The 16682-nt window shown below is 39.2% G+C and overlaps 1 protein-coding gene across 50 annotated transcripts in view; it reads right to left on the bottom strand.

The window, feature by feature from the left end:
• The window catches only part of MAP4K4 (mitogen-activated protein kinase kinase kinase kinase 4), a 188050-nt gene that overhangs the window by 68387 nt on the left and 102981 nt on the right, over nucleotides 1-16682 (bottom strand). For all 50 annotated transcript variants that reach the window (XM_027622421.2, XM_027622424.2, XM_027622430.2 and 47 more), the window contains exons 4-5: nucleotides 3240-3365; nucleotides 1906-2016 (exon numbers count right to left, since the gene is read on the bottom strand). In XM_027622421.2, coding sequence (XP_027478222.1) covers nucleotides 1906-2016; nucleotides 3240-3365 — 237 coding nt within the window. The remainder of the gene's footprint in view (nucleotides 1-1905; nucleotides 2017-3239; nucleotides 3366-16682) is intronic.

Raw genomic sequence — 16682 nt, 5'->3', positions numbered from 1 at the left:
ACCTCCTTCTTACCAGATTGCTTTCCCTTTACCAAAGTCGACTTTCAGCGATTCCTGTGAAAAATACACACTAGCTTATAACACACTAACTCTTCCAGAGGCTTGTTTTAGTTCACTTAGACTTTCGTCGTAGGAAAAAAACCCCATTCTAGATGAAATGTAAATAAAGGAAACACTTATTTTTAGGTGCCACCAAGGTGGAAAACATTTGATGTATCTCTAAACGATGTCCATTAAGCTATTATATTCAGGTTGACAGTCAGGGGCCTCAAACAACTTGGGCATCTTTGAAATGATGCCTGAGATCAATGCAAGTAAAATAGCTAAATATACACCTATTACATGAGAGGTAAACAATGCTTGCCTGTATATATAAAAAACATGTAAATTGTCTTTGATGGCCGAAACACATTTGATGCCTAGGACATTTATACTAAAATCTAGTTCTCCACTTGAGAAATCCCACACTGGAATTATATATAGAAAAGGTATGTGTGTAAGTATATGTTTATAATGGAAAACAATGACAACAACTATATTTACCGACAATCAGTGATGTACCCACATGTTACATTAAATGATTCATACATACCAACTCATTTAATTCTCATTACAGTGGTAGTTCCTTCACTGGATTGGTATCTAAATTCTACAGAATAAAATAAGTCCTGAAAGGGGAGTAACTTTGCCAGGGGTATGCAGCAGGTAAGTAGCAAAGGCAGGACTCAAACCCATGTCTGACTCACTCTAACCACTATTCTCTCCTGCTGACCATGCCAAGAGTTTTAGTTGTTAACATAATAAATACATCTGCCCACTTGCTGAACTCCTTCACAGTAGTGCAGGGCAGGATACTTAGTTTTGCGCTTTTAGACTCTGCCTCCTATAATAACCATAAAAGATAGGACCCTCATGTTTTAATAATGAAATCTGAGAGTGATTACAAAAAGAGGGTTCTCCCACCTCACCCCCTACAACTAATTTTCTTAAGGGAATTGCTTATTTTTTCAAGGGCTTCATAAAACATCTAAATAAAAAGGAATTAAAATTCATCTCTGTGAATTCTAAACGGCACTTTTTAAACCTACAGTCCTCTGTGAAATTTAAATATAAAAGTAGGGTATATTTGCCTATAAGTAAAAAAAATAAGTAACAGGTTTTTTTATTAGTGAGAGAAACATAAAAATTAGATTCCAGTTTAACTCCAGAGTCTTTATTTTTTAAATGTGGTGGGTAAATGAAATCCAACCAAGTAATTTAAATGTGTAATTAAGGGATAGAGAGAAAAACTGGGACAGCTGGCCAAAGGAAAGCGGCTCACCGGTAACTCACATGCACTTTTCAAATGCAAAATACAGACCCTTTGCCTGTAGTGTCAGCGTAGCTCTACTACAGAAAGCAATCATTTAGAATCTGCTAAAACACTAGTTCAGAAACTTTAACATCATAAACCGGCTTTCCAATTGGCTGTAAACAACATTAAACATTAGAACTTTTCCTTGTTAATACTGCAACAGAATCTAACAGTTAATGCCAAAGTCCATAAGATGATTTTGAAAGCCAGCGTTTGACAACATTAATATTGATTCATGAGCTTAGACAAAGGATTCCTATAAAAACAATAGTCAGAGACTATATCTCTTCACTTGGATTTTGTTTTTAACACCTGGAGGGTGAATTCAAGGAAAGGCAAATAACTATTTTTGTTTAAGTCTACTTTCTTTAGATACTTGTCACAATCAAAACCATGATGTAGCTTGAACAATCAAAGCCAGCTAGTTATACAGAGCCCTTGGCTGTCATGACAGAACAATCTATACAGTTATAACTAATGCAAAGAAATATTTCGGGCTAGGAAAATGAAAATGGAAACACAAGACCATGCACAGGACACCTTCTCCTTACCCTCAGGATTTCTCTGGAGATGTAAGCTATCCAATCTTCCTTGAGTGTGTTCCCTTTGGTGTTCTTCACAAGGTCTGTAATGGACCCAGCCCCACAGAACTCCATAACAAGCTACAGGGCAGAAAAGACAGGCAGTGACTAGCACATCCCAGCAACCAGTAAGAGCATCCCCACGATCAATATACAGTGGACATTAGTCAGGAAAGCAGAGTCTAACTCCTTCCGCCTTTCCTAAAGATGTGGGTACATGATCATTTTGGAAGCATCCAAGTTACTGAGAGCTCATTTCACCATCCAATTTATTCACTGTGTATGTTTGGTCCAGGAGATTAAGAGTTTCTGATATTTTACAGCACATCCCCCAGTGCAGAGATTCTGAAGTATTCCTCCTCTCTCCTAAGTACATGGGCATGGGACGACCATTTTGTCCTTAATCAGTACCCAATTATCAGATATCTGATAGAGATACTCTAACATCTGTTCTTATTTGCCAGAGTCAAAGATATCCTCTTTCACACATTATGATTCTCAAACTACTTTATATTCAGAGAAATGCTATTTTAAGCAGTACATAATTTTAAAAATACATTATTTATAATACCTAAATGCTTACACAACATCAACACACGTATGTATTTTAAATATCTAGAAAATGAACTAAATTGAGCTATTTTAAAATTTTAACTTTGGTTGGATTTGGGCAATGAAAATAAAGGTTAAAATTAAGGCAAAATGTTACAAATTTTCTATAATGGCTTTAAAAAAATTAGAAAAAGTATTTATCTTCCTGCTTCATAAGTCCAGTACCTTTGGCAAAACCCATGTGCTAACCATAGATCTGACAGCATCTCAGTGTCATCATCGTCAGTATAGATGTGGCTGAATAAGAGATAAGACTGCACCTATATTAATTCTAGAAATTTCCCTGGAATTTAGTGTTTTCAATTAACTGTTACCATTAATATTAATACTTATATGTTTGTCCCTTACTTCCAGGTTGTAAAGAAGATGCATTTAGTTGCACTTCCATATTAATTTCCATAAAGTTTTTACTGTATTGATTTTTCAAGCTAATTTCCTTGCTATTTGGTTACATTCCTTTTAAAACGTGCCATTTTCTTCCTGAAACATAAAGTTAACTCTTTTCCATGCAATGTGAAATCAACATAAAAATAAACATTTAGTATACCTTTAACTAAGAAGGCCAAGGAAGATAACAGGCACTACCCCCTTTGTCTTTGCTTTTCTCTCCCTTCCCTCTAGAAGGTCCTTAATGTCCTTTGAGTACCACCAAAGAGGAAACCACACAAAATGCTTGGGAAACACTGGCCTACCCAGAGTTGGTCATCATGTCCTGGAGGGCTCTTTTTAATGAAAGCACCGTAATATGTTGCAATATTTCTATGATGAGAGTATTTCTTCAGCATATTTATCTCCAGTTTGATTTCTTCCTCTTCATCCTTAAGAAAAAAATAAAAAAATAAAGTGTGTGGCTTTTGAATGTCATGCATGACTTTAAGTTCCCCACCCATGGGCAAGAACACAAGTACCCAGTCCCTCCAGCAAGAGTGGAAGATACATTCACTTTATCCTCGTGACAAGAATTGGGGACTTTAACAGGACTCCTCCTTTGAAATGCTGTTATAAGCTATGCAAGAAATACGTAAGTATGAAAGTTACAGAGGTATTTAAGAGGTAGATGAAGCAGCTTTCCCATCACTAACACCTTTGAACCTCAATTTGCTCATTTGTAAAAATGGGGGAAAAAAAAGAACCGATTGATACTATTTTTCGACTAATTACAAGGAAAGGCTGTTTCTTTTCTAGAAAACGTTTGTGAATAGAAATCATCTGGCACAGCTACGGCAGAGAAGTTTCACCTATGACAATCTTGTACCAGAACATTACCTTCTGGTGTGGCCACAGGCAGATTACTGATATTTAATACAGACCAGTACCGCAAGCCCTGGATGGATGGCATGCTTAATGAGATCCTCTACCCCAAAAAGAGATTCAGGTGAGTCCGGTGGACCCACAGTAATAAAACATCACTCAGTGACAGCAGGTTGTTTTAGACTTGGCTCATCCTCCAGCCTCTTGCTTTATTAAAGTAAAATGAGCAGAAGAAGAAATAGAGTTTGTGTGAGCAGATCAGAAGGGGGATGAAATAAAAGATGGAGACACAGGTCTGGAAAATAAAACTAAGTTGCCCTTGTGAATGGGGAGGACTGCCAGTCTCCACTTTTCTCTCTCATCCACGCCCGGGGCAGAACCTGCAACAGCATGCGCATTCTGTCCCCTGTTGCAGACACATGACACAGCGAGGGCTCTGCCACACGACCTGCAGAGTTAATAAGTAAGATTTATGGATAGCATGAGAACCAGGGGAAAGCAGAGTTAAAGTGAAGAGGAGAGAAGGTGGAGGAAAAGAGAAAAACCAGCTCTGGCTAGAAAAGCCACGTTTGAGGGAAGATAAAAATCTTAAAGAAAAATATGATAATCAGATCTCTAGAATTCCCTTTAATGACTGGTTCCACACAATGTCCTCACTTCTCCCCACTGGCACATTGATTCCGCTTATAACTGATGTTCTTCCTTCTGCAGGAAGACACAGGGTTTCTGAGCAGTCAAGATGCCTGTATGTGCGCGTATTAAGAGAAAAAGAGAAAGACTGTGCATGTGAAAGCTAGTGTATCCACGTGGACGCACACAGCTGAAGAAACCAAGTCTTGCAGACTCGCATCTCCAAAAACCATTCATAAGGCCTCATAGACCTAAAGTAAGTTTGGTTTGAAAATACTGTTAAGATAAAAGCTACAACATCATTAATTAGATATTAGTCATGAGACCAAATGAAAAAAGAAAAGGTCTTCTTAAAATACAATTTTCAGCTGTACACTACCGCTTTAGAGACAATATGTAACAAAACATGGAATCATCTTAGAACAGTGATTCTTAAGATGGTGGCCTCCAGTTTGGTCCCTAGACATAAGTATCAGAATATTACAGCATATTAATAGGCATAGTTGTCACATGACTCTGGCAGATGGTAGATGCAAATATGAAGCAAAGTCACATAGACACATACAGTCTATATAGCAGTCTGTGTGCACTAATTCTCATTCAAACCCTGTATATATGAAAATACACCACATGCGTATCATTTCAATCTGATTTAAACATGGCCATGTTTAAAGTAGCAATAAAAACTGAGATACTGAATAACTAGGAAAACTGTCTTAATCCTAAACAAAAGCAGTGTTTAGCCTTGGGGAGGGGGACAGGCAGTGTTTAGCCTGGCTAGTATTACAAAAGAACACACTTCTATTTGGGACCTTTCTTCAAAGGAACTTTATACTAAAACATAAAAGGGTGACAATTTTTTTAACGTAAGGCACAAGGAAGCATGCCCCAAACATGACTAGAAAGCCCAATTCACCTAAAGCTTTATCTTGTGCTCTTTCCATACATTCACATCACAGGCACAGTGTGTAATGACCACAACTTGCTGGCACAAAGCACATGGAGTCTGTTCTGTCCTGAGTCACCAAAACTGACAGCTTACTCCCAACAGTATCGGGGAGCAGCCCAGGACAACTCTAATGGGACTTGTCAAGACCAACAGGTTCCTAACAAAAAGCACCTGACTATGGCCATAAATATTCTCTAGCAGAAAGGCATGCAGTGTCACTCCTGGATTCAGGCCTATGGCTAAACATGTTGGGCCCTGAAAAGTTAAACATCCCATTTTCCTTCCACTGGACTACAACTAGATAAAGGTTTGATTTTTTTTCCTTTTATCCAAAATCAGTCAATGTACAAAGATCTGGGGTACAAAGACTACAGAAAAGCAAGCAAAAAGAACAATGTTGAACTAAAATAAGGGAAATAAAAATATTGATTTTAATTGTGTATTTGTAGCCAATTATGCCATGCAGTATGTGCATCTTATTGGGTTTCAAGACTGCTTTATCGATTCATCCCTAACTACTTCCCTCCACTCCCCATATTGGCTAAATTATTCCAAGGGTCATTATTCCATATGATGCTCTGCCAGTACATTTCACTTCTTGAGAGGAAACAAATGTTACCTACAATTCTCCCATGAGAAGCTTCCTGAGCAATAATTAAGGATCACAACGTATTTTGTTTAGTTTTGATTTTTTTTTTCTTTTAGCGACACAAACCAATGTCTTCTAGGATCTGACTTGTTCACCATTCTTTTCTAAGAATTAAGAGCTTCCAGAGGCACTTAATGTTTTCAGAGCCCATGGAGTTGAAATTCTTGTGCATTTCATACATTTAAAAATTGTCACAGGCTTAAATTCAGTGCTAGTCACTGGTGTGAAAGACACTTAATATGCATAATGGTAGATAATTCTGGCAGATTATCACAGCACAATTTCCTTAAATTCAAGATGCCACTAGATAGAGACACTGAAGTACTTTAATGAAACTGATTCACCATGAACCATAGACATACACTGTAACATTTTTTTTAAATTGGGCTACATATTAGAAACAATGAAATATAAGAACAACTTAAATACAATCAAGTTTGGCAATACACTGAAACATCCAAGTATCATCTGGAAATATAGTAATCAGATTAATGCCACTTGCTGAAGTATTTCTGAGGTTTAAGCAGTCAAATCCTGGAAGCATATGAAATTGAACTACCAAAAATATCAAGAGGAACATATTGTCCTCTCAAATTAGTGTTTTAGGAACTAGTTTATACATACTTTGAACATTCCTTCTCGTGCTTCTATGATTTAAAAATGACTATTAGACATCTCATAAAATAAAAGGATATTTAGCACCACTAATTGTCATATACTAATTAAGAGTGCCCACCTTGGAGAAAAAGCATTAGAAATGCAGAATCTGCCAATGGCTCTGAGCCAACTACATCCGGAATCCTAATTATGACTAATGTATATAATACATGTTGTCTTTGGGGTAATAATGAGCCAACCTCTGAATTCAAATTTCCTTTTGGTCATTAGTTAAAAGCAAGTTTGGTGGTCTCATTCATTTAAATATGTCACCACCACCACCACCACCACCACCACACACCTCATTTAGCCTGAGAAAATACAGTAGAAAACAGAGTCCGGGCAGGCTAGAACTGAAATTTAACAACAACAACCCCATATATGAAAGAAAGTGGAATGGACAAAACAACACGACCTAAGTTTATATATCCCATCTGTCTAGGCCAAGTCCAAACGACCTTGCCCTTCATTCTCCTCTTTAGAAGGGCACAGTCATATACAGATGAAAGCAAAACTAAACTAAACTAAAGGTAACTAGAGAAAGGAAAGAGGACATTTTGGTGAGAAAAGGAAGGCTCCCTCCCAGTTTTCTCCAATGATGAGGCAGCTGCTAGGCTCCACTCAGCGATTTAATGCAGCTGATGCCAATTAGCATTTTGGACTCCAACCAGGAGAGCCAACTCTCACAGAAAAGGTCTTTGTCTTCAACTGGAATAGGACTAGGCAAGGAGTTTTCTGTTGCCTTCCTTGGCCGCTTAGAGGATGGAGGAGGGGGAAACATCTGAATAGTGGTAATTTTCAAAAGCAGCTATGGATTTGTAAATAAGTCATAGGGCAAACCCTGCCCACTCCACCAACTGAGCACAGAGGAGTACATATTATGAGTGTGTTTTTTTAAATTGACTCCTTAAAATGTTTTTTAAACTGTTACCCAAATTCTTTCCTTCCACTGATGGCAGTAATGATATGAGGAGAGACAGGCAGACTTCAGATAAGTTAATTGGGAGCAACCCAGAGGACTGGGAAATATTCTGAGTAATCATCTTTTTTCCCAGCATAATTCTTTACAGAATTAGATCTACCCATTAATAATAGATGGAACAAAAAAGAAAGGGTAATTCATTATTCACTCTATCTTTGCCAGTGGAGAGAGGGCTGATAAAATGAGATATACAAATATCTGTCAGATTTCACCGTCAAAATGTAAAAATGAATATACACTTAGAATGAAAATAAAAAAGACCAGGGGCGCCTGGGTGGCTCAGTTGGTTGAGCGTCTGCCTTCAGCTCAGGTCATGATCCTGGGGTCCTGGGATCGAGCCCCGCATCAGGCTCCTTGCTCAGCGGGAAGGCTGCTTCTCCCTCTCATACTCCCCCTGCTTGTGTTCCCTCTCTCTGTCAAATAAATAAATGGATAAAATCTTTAAAAAAGGGGGGGGCATATTTCTTAAAAAAAGAAAATAAAAAAGACTAGTTTTATCTATTTTTTGTTTTAGTAAACTCTTACCAAACCCTCTGTGACTGTGAACTAGTAGAAAAATGAGAACAGATGACCTTTCACAGGCGAATCCCAATTACACCTGAGAGTATTATTCAGTACCATACCAGCTGAATTAATCAAAGTTATTATTTTTACATTATTTTTACTCAGACACACAAAAAGTTATACAACTTAAATTCACTGACAACTCAACCAAACAAAAGTGAACAGACCGATGTAGGCAAAATTCTGGAACAAAAGGTTACAGGATCTGGTTCTGTAGGTTGAGAAAGGAACGGAATGTTTTTTAAAATTAATCAGGCCACTTCTCCCAAGATCAGTCAGTCCCAGAATAAAAATCCAACAGAAAAATTACAAAATTAACATAACCAAAATGGAAATCAGACACTTGAGACATTTTACTCAAGAAAAAACACTGTTTTGGGATGCCTGGGTGGGTCAGTCGGGTAAGCTGCTGCCTTTGGCTCAGGTAAAGATCCCAGGGTCCTGGGATCGAGTCCCGCACATCGGGCTCCTTGCTCAGCAGGAAGCCTGCTTCTCCTTCTCCCTGTCAGTCCCCCTGCCTGTGCTCTCTCTCTCTGACAAATAAACAAAATCTTAAAAAAAAAAAGTTTTGGACCCATTTTAGACAAAAAGACACACTCTCTAGTTCTGCTACTCAATGAACTTCTTCTGGGACTCCAAAGTCTAAGGGCAATGGCCCCAAGGCCCTTAACCTGCTCTGTCTTTTGTGTCTACACGCACCACACAGAACTTTTACTCGGCACAACAAAGTACTCACAGAGCCCTCTAGCTCTTCTGTCTTCTACAAAGTCTGTCAAGCCACTTTACTAGCTGTATTTCAATGAGATTCTATCACTCAACTGGTACCTAGAAAGTGTGTGGTAAAGAAGAGAATGAAACAATAGCACCATTCGCCTGGATGGACATGCTGGGGTGAGTGATGCGGGACAACTTGAGGCTGTGATGAGATGATGCAGGATGGTGAATACACCTCACTACATTTTCTTCCCCATCACTCACTCATGAACAGCCTTGGGAGACTGATGCTTCCAAGACTGACACCAAGAACCACAAGGAGGCCAAAATACATCTCTGCAATAACCCCCTATCTAAGAGCTCAACATGGCAAATAAACATGATGCTCTTACTCAAACAAGAAAGTCAAATAAGACACATCACAATTCCTCTCGGACCTAAATGAAACCATTATAACTTTCCAAAGTTTGCTGTCATCAAAACCCAGAAGCCCTAACAGTTGGCATCAAGCTCCAATCTACAGGACATAACACCATGGGTACAAATGGCTTTGGTAGTGTAACTTGAAACAGTTCATGGTAGTACTGAACTTCAGAATCCATCCATTTTCTTCCTCCATGAGGGAATTAGCTACACACACAGATACACACACAACAGGAGTACCTGCTCTTGAGGACCCTAAAGTATAGGAACCTAAAGCAGGACCTGAAACCTAGACTCTGACTGAAATGGAAAGCCAATCTGCCAGATAAGGCTCAGTGTGGCCAAAATAAAATCCCCCACTCAAACACTTTACTATAATTGAAGGAAACCAGAATATGTCACCCCAAAATATGCTGCTTTGACATAAGGGTTATTTTGAGCTAAGGGCACTTGAAAAACAGCAGGTGTAAGAAGGGCATACTAACCTCCCCTTTTCTTCCTAAAAGCAAGAGATAACACTCCCATGTGAAAGATGTCCTTCCTATACCAACTGGAAAAAACATTCTTATCCAGGGAGTTGGGGCCAAGAGACTTCTGATTCAAGCAAACCTCGTTAACATATCTCGTATCTTCCTTTAGCCTCCCCATATATCTTAGTTACTTTTCCACTACTGCCTCTCTCTATTCAACCTAGTATAAAAGCATTTGGGTTTTGTCATTTCTCTGAGTCTTCATTTTTCTTGCAAAGACGCTCACTAATATATATGAGATACACATTAATACACTTCTGTTTCTCTCTTGCTAATCTATCTTTTGTTACAGGGGCATTAGTCAAGAACCTAGAAGGACAGAAGGAAAGACTTCTTTCTCCCCTATATAATCAAACTTGCAATTTTATTATGAAGCCAAAAAGAGATCAGTAATCCCAAATGCTCAGAAGATAAAATATATTCTTGACATCAACATTTTGCTATTTACAACACAAGTAAATATATTTAGGTATTTACATACATGTTTTAAGGAGCAGACACAAAGCAAAAAAGAAATGTTATCAAAGATTATCTCTGGATTACAGATATTTTTTTCTTTAACTTACTTATTTTTCTATAACTGACACGGTCTATTTTCCTAATTAGAAAAAGAAAAGTTAAGAGAAGACTTTAGGTTAGCAGAGATAGCTCCGTAAGAATTCAAAATGAGTTTGTTCTGGCAATTCGCATGGTCTGGCTCCCTCTGTCTCCCTGGAATAAGGGTCCTGACCCCTTCCACGCTGTTCAAGAGTCATTGCCAATCTCCCTTCCACCAATTGTCAGTTGTGAGGAGAAACTGATGGGAGCCTGAAGTACCAGAACGTTGTTGATTAACTTGCCTTCTACTGGGTCAGCTGCAGCATAGAACTCTGGCCTTCACAGTCATTTCTTACTATTTTCTACAATGGTACCAATCCAGACCTGTAACTTCTTGAGACCAAGATCTTTCAAGCTTAAGTTTATCCTAGAGCAAAGGAGAAGGTAAATGGAGTTGAGGAGCAACCATCATGCTATCTTCACCTTCCTGACCTTCCAGAGGATGGCTTAAAAAGAATCTTGCCCCAGTCCATTCATACTTTTCCCTAAGCCAGTGGCAAACTCCATGAAGCTTCCCATGGGTCAAGCCAGAAAAGAATACTGTGCACACTGAATATAGTCTTGCTTAAAACCCTAAAATCAGGCCCAAGTAATAAATGGCAACAAGCGGCACAGCTCTGAGGAAGGTATGGCTATGCTAAGTGGTACGTGTTTGTGCATTTCCTGTTGGATCCATCTGTGTGCTCACAAACACATAGGCTCCGGCTTCATATCTGACATGGTAAATCAGATAAAGGCTGGGTTCTGAAAAATGTCTTCAGTTAAAAGGAATGATGGGCACTTCTGCTCCTGGCCAAGATGCATTATCAAGGACCAGATTTACTCTCCCACTGGACAACTACAATAGACAAAACATATGAAAAAGTTTTAAGACCCTGGACATCAGAGATTGAATGATAGTTGACCCCTGAGAGATGGGAAACATCAGAGAAGCTTTATAATTGCTCCAGTTTACTGCCTTGAGAGAGGTTTCAGGGTCTCTCCCAGAAGGAGGAAACCCAATAGGAGCCCAGGCAATTCTCTGAGTTGAGAGGCTGGGAAGACTAGGCAGCTGGAGTTGGCAGGACAAAGACCAGAGAAGAGAGAGCTAGCAGCACAGAGAGCACCAGCAAGCTCTGGAGACCAACTGTGCCAATTACCACAAAAAGGAAAGCAGCTCCAGTTTAAAGGTGTGTATACTACCATTTTGTTATTTTCAAATAAGTCTCTTCATTGTGGATAATTTGCATATCTGGAAAGGGATTCCCTTCTTTGTTCTGAAATGGCAGTTTACATTCAAATACAATTGAGCGACTTCTGACACACATTTCACATGTCTGGAGAAGTCTCTGGAAGATCCTTGTGGAAACCACATATTTAGAACCATTCCCTTAGCTCTGAGTATTCAAAGATGCTTACCATAGAAGTGATTCAAGAAGACAATGATTAAGTTCCAAATATCTTTGGCCAAGACAGAAAATAGAATCAAGATATTCTAATTGCTGACAGACATCCCCCATTTAAGAGCTTTTAGGTGACACAATTCAGGTTAAGATCATTCATTTGGCAATATCACACGGCATCCACTCACATTCTGGGTAAGATGGAACTTACTAGCACGTACATGGAGACCACTCCAACACTTAAAATCAAAACTTAAATCTGTGTGATTGTTTCTCACTACTGTGGTGCAGAGGAAAGCTACAGAATGGCACCAGAAATAATGACTTCAATAATTAAAATTCATCTCCCTATTTTTCAACTCCAACTAGGAAAACCATTTAAAATGTGTCTCCCTCCCACCTTTCTCTACTTTTTAGAAACACACCAGATCATCTGAAAAGAGAATATGGAATCAGAAGCTTCGAAACCCCAAAAGAAAAAGGACTACACTTGACCAGCCAGTGGGGGATCTGATTCCACAGGACCACCATCTGCACTGGACTAGATATGTAAACTGACCCCACATCACTTAATAAAACCCCAAAGGGAAGTTTTATTCTGAACCAAACACCAGTATACTGCATAATAGCCACAGAAATTCATCAAAATGTGTCCCCAAGACTCCCAGCTGAAGAAAACCCCTCCTCTCTAGAAGTCTCACTCTAGCTTTGCCCCATGCCAACTGCAAGTCTCAAGCTCTAGAAGAATCCAGAAAGGCAATGAAAACATTCAGAAATCACATGCTCTGGAGACAGATTATTGCTTTTCATAGCTGTTCACTGCTCCACAATGATTAGTTTAAAATCTATCTTCTCTATGAGAACATAAGCCCAAAGACAGGGACTCTATCTTCTTTATCTCTGTACCCTGACAGTGCCTATCACACCGAGTGTGTGGTGAGATAGGTGATCTATTAAAAAAAGAAAGAGTAAATCCTTGAGCCTCAGCGTCCTTGCGTGTACAATGAGAAACCCTAAGCCGTTCCTGGCCACTGAGTCACAAGCCAGGATGGGTGAATGAAAAAAGACCCTCATGGTGCCTAGCACATAGTAGGTACTCACACAAAGCATTCCTAAAGTAGCCTGCAAAGAGGAAGCCCAGTTGAACTCAAACCACATAAATCTCTGGCATCACCTGCCTCTGGCAGCAGGTAGGTGGACATTCAACAGCACACACTTTGCCAGGCTTACCGACTCACTGCTGTGACAGGCTAAGAAGGCCTAGGCAAGGACGCCAGCCATCAACTAACCCAACAGCCAGCAATTAAAACAGGTAACACCACTGTAACCTACTTTCTTTCTGACTGCTATAGTTAGGTTAGGTCTAGTACTAAGAATGATTAGCAACAGGTGTCCTTAAGCCTATATGCAGTTACCTCTGTTCACACAAGGACATGGTGATAAACTGCAGGTGCTCCTCTTGGAAAAACAGGAAAAGATACCAAAATCCAGATTCCAAAGACTGAAGAGAACAGATGACCAATTATCTTCAATATGCAATTTAACTAGAAATAAGGTGACTTGTTCTGTGATTGGTATTAATCAATATACTCCCAAGGCTTAAGGAATGTTACAACTGCCACGGGCACTTCATTCTGCCTCAACTTCAAATATTTTCGTTCTGAGACATGTTCTGAACACAATATATATTACTGCTGATATTGAGTACTATTTGCATTTTATCAGAAAATCTTTCCTTAAATGTGATCTTAAAAGATATACAGGATTATTATTTAAAATGTAAATTCTATTGCATATAGGAATAAAAAGTATTTTCCACAAAATAAATCTTTTAGAATGGAAGGCAATAAAATAGGATTAAAGTAACCCAATTTAAACAGGCCAACCAAAATAAAGGTTCCACAAACTCTGAAGACACAAATTCATATCCTATCTTAACCTTGCTTCTTTTACCTCATATAGTCCCCCCACCACGCCAACCAGCAGCAAGCCTGCTGTACAGCAATTATTTAAAGCAAAGGAAAGGTAGAGATTTCTTTTTTTACATCACCAGAAAGATAAGTGATTAGCAAAATTTTTTCTTATTAATCAGTTTATGTAGAATTTTAGAGCAGTCTACTACATGTATCTCACAAAATTGTAGTAAGTCATTTTGGTCTAAAAATAGCTCATTAACTTGAGATCATGTTCCTTAATCCATTCTCCTCCTTCCATACACACACCCCCACACACAATGAAAAATTAAACTGCAGGCTGGAATCACCGGAAGACAGATCTGAAAGGAAGGCCTAAGGACACTACAGATGCTCTTCGTCTGGCAAAGGTCAAACTGTGCCACTCCCTAAAGAACATGGCAGTCCTCCCTTTCTTGGGATAACTAGCTCCCTGTATTCTGAATGACATGGAAGGAAAACACATGGTGAGTGTTTGTGTGGAGCCTCCCAAGTAAGAGCAACTGTTTAAAACTAGAACTCTCACAGAGGGCAAGAAAAAAGACCACCAATTAGCTCATGCCTACTCCTGAGACTTGGGGCGGGGGGGAAGCTGCGGTGGGGGCGAGGGGGAGATGGATGGATTTCTGCACAAAAGAAAGTAAATCATCACCATCAGAACACACAAAGTAAGTACCTCAAATGGCATCTCCTCTGAAAGGAAACACTGATTTACAGAGATCAAAATGCAATTCGTTTAGTTACATGTTCAAATAAATTTGTCCAGTGAAGATCCTGAAAGGTCATTCGCCAACCCAAACTCCTCTAAGAACAAAGAAGGATGTTACCATGTTGGAACCTGCCCAACTCATCCACCCCTACCCAGCAATATAAACTGCTAAATTTGGCACCTACCATGACCGAAAAAATGAAGGCTAGGAAGTTGCTAAGTCACTTTTCTCAACAGCCTTTTAGCAAGAACCACATCCCTATGTATGCCCATCAACTGGTACCAATGTATTCGATCAGCATGTTGAGGGCCCACTTTGTAACAGACACTGTGAAGGTACTGGAAAGAGAGAGACACAGGACAAGATGCAGAAATCGAAGGCAAGTGACAGAGCCAGAAAAGGGCAACTAGCTGCCCTGGAGGGTGAGAAAAGATCTCCTGGGTGCACGTAGGGCAGATCTTACAGACCTAAGGATGCTGGGAAGCCAGTTTAAAAGAAATTCAGGCAAGAGGAATCACGTAGCATACAGGATGAAGCAACAACACTCACAGGCCAGCAAAACTACTTTCAAATTCTCTGAGCCTAAACGAAGTTATCGATAAAACAAATCTGTAAGAAAAATCAAGAAAATTCCCTCTTTTCCTATCAGGCTTAGTATAAATTGGCAACCTCATATCTGAGTTCATCAACAGTGCTCACTCACTGTGCATGGATGTTTACACACCAGTGTATATTCAATAGCTAGGCTTTCTACTAAATACCTAAGCCTTGAACTAAAAACTGACACACAAGAGTACTATAGCCTCCGTTTGCAGAATTAATTAGGTTGATCTGTTTGCCTAACTAACCACAGACACAGAGTGGGGGACGAACTGACTTTAAAATTTAAGGTTATCAAGGAACCAGCTCCTAGTTTCGTTGATCTGTTCTACTGTTCTTTTGGTTTCTATTTCATTGATTTCTGCTCTGGTCTTTCTTATTTCTCTTCTCCTGCTGGGTTTAGGCTTTATTTGCTATTCTTTCTCCAGCTCCTTTAGGTGTAGGGTTAGGTTATGTATTTGAGACCTTTCTTATTTCTTGAGAAAGGCTTGTATTGCTATATACTTTCCTCTTAGGACTGCCTTTGCTGCATCCCAAAGATTTTGAACAGTTGTGTTTTCATTTTCATTGGTTTCCATGAATTTTTTAAATTCTTCTTTAATTTCCTGGTTGACCCATTCATTCTTTAGTAGGATGCTTGTTGGCCTCCATGTATTTGAGTTCTGACTTTCCTCTTGTGATTCAGTTCTAGTTTCAAAGCATTGTGGTCCGAAAATATGCAGGGAATGAAACCAATCATTTGGTACCGGTTAAGACCTGACTTGTGACCTAGGATGTGATCTATTCTGGAGAATGTTCCATGGGCACTAGAGAAGAATGTGTATTCCGTTGCTTTGGGATGGAATGTTCTGAATATATGTGTGAAGTCCATTTGGTCCAGTGTGTCATTTAAAGTCTTTATTTCTTTGCTGATCTTCTGCTTAGATGATCTGTCCATTTCAGTCAGGGGGGTGTTAAAGTCCCCCACCATTATTGTATTGTTGTCAATGTGTTTCTTTGATTTTGTTAATAATTCGCTTATATAAGTGGCTGCTCCCAAGTTAGGAGCATAAATATCTACGACTGTTAGATCTTCTGGTTGGATAGACCCTTTAAGTAGGATACAGTGTCCTTCCTCAGCTCTTATTATAGTCTTTGTTTTAAAATCTAATTTGTCTGATAGAAGGATTGCCACCCCAGCTTTCTTTTGGTGTCCATTAGCATGGTAAATGGTTTTCCATCCCCTCACTTTCAATCTGGGGGTGTCTTTGTGTCTAAAATGAGTCTCTTGCAGACAGCATATCGATGGGTCTTATTTTTTAATCCAATCTGATACCCTTTGTCTTTTGATTGGGGCATTTAGCCCATTTACATTCAGGGTAATGATTGAAAGATATGAATTTACTGCCATTGTATTGCCTGTAAGGTGACTGTTAGTGTATACTGTCTCTGTTCCCTTCTGATCTATGCTGCCTTTAGGCTCTCTCTTTGCTTACAGGACCCCTTTCAATATTTCTTGGAGGGCTGGTTTCGTGTTTGCAAATTCCTTTAGTTTTTGTTGGTCCT

Source organism: Zalophus californianus, chromosome 8 (assembly GCF_009762305.2).
Source record: "Zalophus californianus isolate mZalCal1 chromosome 8, mZalCal1.pri.v2, whole genome shotgun sequence".
NCBI lineage: Eukaryota > Metazoa > Chordata > Mammalia > Carnivora > Otariidae > Zalophus > Zalophus californianus.
This window is presented reverse-complemented; position numbering and strand designations above follow the sequence as displayed.